Source organism: Triticum aestivum, chromosome 2B (assembly GCF_018294505.1).
Source record: "Triticum aestivum cultivar Chinese Spring chromosome 2B, IWGSC CS RefSeq v2.1, whole genome shotgun sequence".
Taxonomy (NCBI): Eukaryota; Viridiplantae; Streptophyta; class Magnoliopsida; order Poales; family Poaceae; genus Triticum; species Triticum aestivum.
Window position 1 is genome coordinate 399,537,098 of NC_057798.1, and position 5,843 is coordinate 399,542,940.

General features: G+C 48.8%; 1 protein-coding gene across 1 annotated transcript; it reads left to right on the plus strand.

Moving 5' to 3' along the window:
- The first annotated feature begins 973 nt into the window (after positions 1-973).
- LOC123045129 (sugar transport protein MST3) lies at positions 974-4,619 on the plus strand. Its single transcript, XM_044468074.1, has 3 exons — positions 974-1,282; positions 1,371-1,693; positions 3,364-4,619. The coding sequence occupies exons 1-3, from the start codon at positions 1,150-1,152 to the stop codon at positions 4,459-4,461; spliced, it is 1,554 nt and encodes a 517-aa protein (XP_044324009.1). The 5' UTR covers positions 974-1,149; the 3' UTR covers positions 4,462-4,619.
- The last annotated feature ends 1,224 nt before the right edge of the window (positions 4,620-5,843 follow it).

The following is a 5,843-nucleotide window of genomic DNA, read 5'->3' on the forward strand; positions in this document are numbered from 1 at the left end:
AAAAAGGGTTCCACTATAATCCTTGAAGCGGTGGCCGATCAGGAGACTTGGATTTGGCATGCATTCTTTGGAATGCCTGGATCTTTGAATGATATCAATGTTGTCAACCGGTCACCACTGATGAATAAGATTGCAAACGGTGAGTTGCCACCTGTGCAGTTTGTAGCAAATGGCCGTACGTACAACTATGGCTATTATCTAGCGGATGGCATCTATCCAAAGTGGCAAACCTTCGTGAAGCCGTTGAAAAAACCGGAAGGTAAGAAAAATCTTGATTTCCACAATGCTCAGGCGGCGGCTAGAAAAGATGTGGAGAGAGCATTTGGGATTTTGCAAGCCCAATTTGCTATTGTGAGAGGACCGGCAAGATTTTGGGATCAAAAAATGCTTTGGTACATCATGCACGCTTGTGTGATCATGCATAACATGATCATCGAGAATGAGCGTGGCCAAGATTTAGACTACTCACAGTATGAGCTCTTGGGACATCCCGTGCGAGTGCAGCGGAGGGCTGAAAGGGTAGCCCGTTTTGTTGCCTCCTATCATGCCATTCGGCGTCCCGCAACGCACAAGGAACTTCAGAATGATCTAATTGAAGAGTGGTGGGCATGACATGGACGGTAAAAAGCATGATGATATCTGCACTCGACATTGTATTGTTCATGAACTATTTGTTGTGTTGTAATAATTTATTTTGAACTATTTGTTGTTGTACTGAACGATAAACTATTTGTTTGAGTTGTAATGATTTATTTTGAACTGTTTGTTATTGATTTTTATTTTGTCTGCTTGATCATTTTTGCTCATCTTCTTTGAAATGCACATGTGGTTTGTGCGGCGCGCGCGCTGTATTTTTGCGCCCTGCTGGAGCGGCGCGCGCGCTGCATTATAGCGCCGCTGCTGGAGCCAGCGCAGGCGGGCGCGCAAAACCAGCCGCAGCGCGCGCGCTAACAGGTTTTTGCGCGCGGCGCTTTAGCGCGGCTGTTGGAGATGCTCTTAGCTAGCTAGCTACCAGTATTACCCAAACAAAGTTCTATATAAGGGGCTTGAGCCTCCCTGCCCTCTCACCACATCCCATACCTCCTTCATCATCAGCTTTGAGCCAGCTTAATCATTCTAGTGCTCTGAGTTCTTACCGACCGACCAACCATGGCGGGCGGCGCCGTCGTGAACACGTCCGGCGGCAAGGACTACCCTGGCAGGCTCACCCTCTTCGTCTTCTTCACCTGCGTCGTCGCCGCCACCGGCGGCCTCATCTTTGGATATGACATCGGTATCTCAGGTCTGTACATGGATCACGCATGCACATCCTCTACTCTATTCGACAAGCAAAATTACTGACTGTTGAGTTCCTACGTACGTACGTACAGGGGGCGTTACGTCCATGAACCCTTTCCTGAAAAAGTTCTTCCCGGAGGTGTATGACAAGAAGCAGATGAAGGGCTCCGCCAGCCAGTACTGCAAGTACGACAACCAGCTGCTCCAGACCTTCACCTCCTCCCTCTACCTCGCGGCGCTCGTCTCCTCCTTCTTCGCCGCCACCGTCACACGTGTCGTGGGCCGTAAGTGGTCCATGTTCACCGGAGGGCTCACCTTCCTCATCGGCGCTGCGCTTAACGGGGCGGCGGAGAACATCGCCATGCTCATCGTCGGACGCATCCTCCTCGGTGTCGGCGTTGGCTTCGCCAATCAGGTAATCACTAGTACCTATAATACTCCGCTCCTTAGCTCCTTCATTTGTACTCTACTCCTATTATCTGTGGCTTATGTCCTCGATCGTTGTAACTAACGTCAAGGCAGCCCATGTGATGTACGCGTATATACTACTGTAGTACGTAGTACTCCAAGTTCAATCGTCGGTACATAACCTAACTAGTATAGCTGCACTTGATTATTACTACAATAATGATTTTGTTGATAAACTACTCCACAAAGTAGCATATATACACAAATTTAGTAGACAGTAGCCAGTGGTAGGTGGCAAGATGAAATGAATTTAGAGCTACGTACTACAGGTACTACATGTCATCCTCATATCCATCCATGTCGAGCCATCTAATGAGACAAGAAAGAAATATGCATGTCCAAGGTATTCATCAAATACATCACCGGACGAGTTTTCAAAAGAGAGCGAGATTCTCTATAGGAAGTTACAACCACCGTGCATGTGCAAAGTCCAAGCCAGTAGGCTATCTTATTTAGCAAATAATAAAATTTAATTAATTAATTAGTAGTTGTAGGGCCCACCTTGATGCTCCCCAAAGTCCAAGCTGGGCGTAGGTGATGTTTACTTGCAAGATGTTGACGACCGCTTTGTTGTTTTGATTCATTAGATTACTTGCTTCCATGGCCAAAGCTGTATATGTACCAGCTGCTAATTTTGACTCTTTTTAGCTACTATCCTAAAAATATGTATATAATACACTAAAACTAGCATTTCTACTACTGCGTACGTATCCTGATTGATCTCGCGTAGATATTAAATCTTCTATTGGAACTACGATGGGCTGTTGAAAGTATACTACTCCTTTCGTTTGGAATTACTTGTTGAAAAAATGAATATATCTAATACATCTAGATACATCCATTTTTGTGACAAGTAATTCCGAACGGAGGGAGTAGTGCATAGTATTCATTTTAGCAGCTGGTTCAATTCATTGGGCCGGCCGGCTAGCTGTTGGTTGAGTGCAAGTCCATCCGAGGATTCACGTGCATGCAGCAAGCAAGCCTTCTTCACGGTCTGTCGTAAACACCTGTTGATGCATGTGAAACTGATTAAAAGTTCCTTGCATCTACTACTCTTCCAAAAGAAATATGCACAGTACGAAAAAAGTGCATCATGAACAAAGTAGGAACCACGGAAAAAGATTCGTGGATGTCCTTGTAGTACGATTTGTCACATAATTCATACAGTAGGATATAAAATTGCCAGTTCAGAGAAATGAGATACGCAAGTTGGAATTTTCCACGGGCCATTGCTTTATTTATTTAATCCTCCAAAGACTTTGACTCCGTTAGATCAACGGCATCGTTTTCAGAGCAATAGTCATGTGAGGAAGAAGCAAGGAACAAAGACGTACTGAAAGCAATGCAAACAAAACAGTGGGAAGAATACTAGCAAATACTCCTACTGTAGCAATTTAATTTATTCGGATAGTAGAAATGTATCTCAAACATGCATTCTAATTAAGCGTGTCGTGTTACCCCCTCCTTTCCGGTTTAAGGGCTTATCTCAAAATTTTAGTTCTTTCATTTTATAAGGCTCAATTTGGTATTAGTTTGTGCATTCAAATTTGATAAAAGAAAGAAAAATAAATATGTGTTTGATCTGACATTAGATTGGACGTTTTTTGATGCATGCAGTCTGTGCCGGTGTACCTGTCGGAGATGGCGCCTGCGCGTCTCCGGGGCATGCTCAACATCGGGTTCCAGCTCATGATCACCATCGGCATCCTGGCGGCGGCGCTCATCAACTACGGCACCAACAAGATCAAGGCCGGGTACGGGTGGCGCATCAGCCTGGCCCTCGCGGCCGTCCCCGCGGGCATCATCACCCTCGGCTCCCTCTTCCTCCCCGACACCCCCAACTCCCTCATCGAGCGTGGCCACCCGGAGGCGGCGCGCCGCATGCTCAACCGCATCCGCGGCAGCGACGTGGACATCAGCGAGGAGTACGCGGACCTGGTGGTGGCGAGCGAGGAGTCCAAGCTGGTGCAGCACCCGTGGCGCAACATCCTGCAGCGCAAGTACCGGCCCCAGCTGACCATGGCGATCATGATCCCCTTCTTCCAGCAGCTGACGGGCATCAACGTCATCATGTTCTACGCGCCGGTGCTGTTCGAGACGCTGGGGTTCAAGGGCGACGCGTCGCTCATGTCGGCCGTCATCACGGGCCTGGTCAACGTGTTCGCGACGCTCGTGTCCGTGTTCACCGTCGACCGGCTGGGTCGCCGGAAGCTGTTCCTGCAGGGCGGCACGCAGATGCTGCTGAGCCAGCTGGTGGTGGGCACCCTGATCGCGGTCAAGTTCGGGACGAGCGGCGTGGGGGAGATGCCCAAGGGGTACGCGGCGGCGGTGGTGCTCTTCATCTGCCTCTATGTGGCCGGGTTCGCGTGGTCGTGGGGGCCCCTGGGGTGGCTGGTGCCCAGCGAGATCTTCCCGCTGGAGATCAGGCCGGCGGGGCAGAGCATCAACGTGTCGGTGAACATGCTCTTCACCTTCGTCATCGCGCAGGCGTTCCTCACCATGCTCTGCCACATGAAGTTCGGCCTCTTCTACTTCTTCGCCGGCTGGGTGGTGATCATGACCGTCTTCATCGCGCTCTTCCTGCCGGAGACCAAGAACGTGCCCATCGAGGAGATGGTGCTCGTCTGGAAGGGACACTGGTTCTGGCGCAGGTACATCGGAGACGCTGACGTCCACGTCGGCGCCAACAACGGCAAGGGCGCCGCCATCGCATAGATTCCTTCCTTTCCTAGCTCCGTCTCCCTCGTGTACATTAATTGCTTTTCTTCCTCTCTTCCTTGTTTGTCCTCGTAGATGCATGCTTAGGTCAAACCGTGTGTTTCTCTTCTGTATGTGCTTCAAGATTCTTGCATTAATTAAGATGGTACCATCAATCATCATTGTTCTCATACTACGTACGTAGTAGAAGTAGTAGTACTTTCACTTGGAAAAAGAATCAAGGTTTTATTCCTCATGAGGAAATAATCAGCCGCCTCCGCGCCCGTCCAATGCGCCAGCGAGTCACCGTGTGATCTCCCTCTGCCTATGAATTTTTGTGGGACACGTCTTGGGAGCGGCTGCTCCCCAGCGGTGCAGAGTGGCCTATCATTTGAAATATTTTTATCCTCACGTGATCCTAAAAAGAAGGACGTCGATAAGTGCCACACGTGTGGGTGTTAGAGGATCTATCAACATATTTTGTGTGATGTATAAAAGAAACAGCCCACACACAGTGGCGAAGCTTAGTGGAGATCAAGCTGGGCCATCGCCCCCCTGTCCAGGAGATTTTTTCATATTATTATTAGTAAATTGCCTATAGATTCACAGAAATCTAGCCTAAACCTGATGTTGGTTGCCCCCCAGCCCATTTGCCCCTCCTAAGATGTGTCCCAAGCTCCGCCACTGCCCACACATCTACGTGTGGGCAAAACAAGTAATGCCCACACACCTCTTTTTTCCCTCCCGATCCCTCTCATACACGTGCGTGTGGGCGAAATAGATAACGCTCACACGCCCCATACGTCAGGCCTCGTACCTCGTGGTCCCGCACGCCCCGCGTGACAGTCACTGCGTGCCCACAGTTGCCATGGTCTAGACCCTCGTCCATGTTCGTTAACTGCAGTTGCCATGGTTGCTCAACTGCAGTTGCCATCTCATGTCAAAAGTTTCAGATGTCATTTTTGAGCAACTGCGGCTGTTGCCATGTATGGTCTGGTTTACTATAGTTGCCATGATTTGAAAACTTTAGGGATTTGCCACCTACTAACACTAGGCAGTTGTCATGTATGGTCTGATTTACTACAGTTGCCATGATTTGAAAACCTTAGGAGTTGCCACCTACTGACGCTAGGCAGTTGTCGTGTAGCGTTACAAAAAAACATGGCAAAACAACATGTTCGGGTAAAAAAGAGAGAGTTGCCATCTGTTTACAAGTACACTAGGGCAGTTGCCGTGTACCTGCAAAATACATGGCAACTGACATGTTCGGGTAAAAAAAAAGAGAGTTGCCACCTGCTTATAAAGCACACTAGGGCAGTTGCCATGTACACTGCAAAACACATGGCAAGTGGCAACTTAGGTGTGGGAGATGAGACGGGCGTGTGGACGAGATGGCAAAT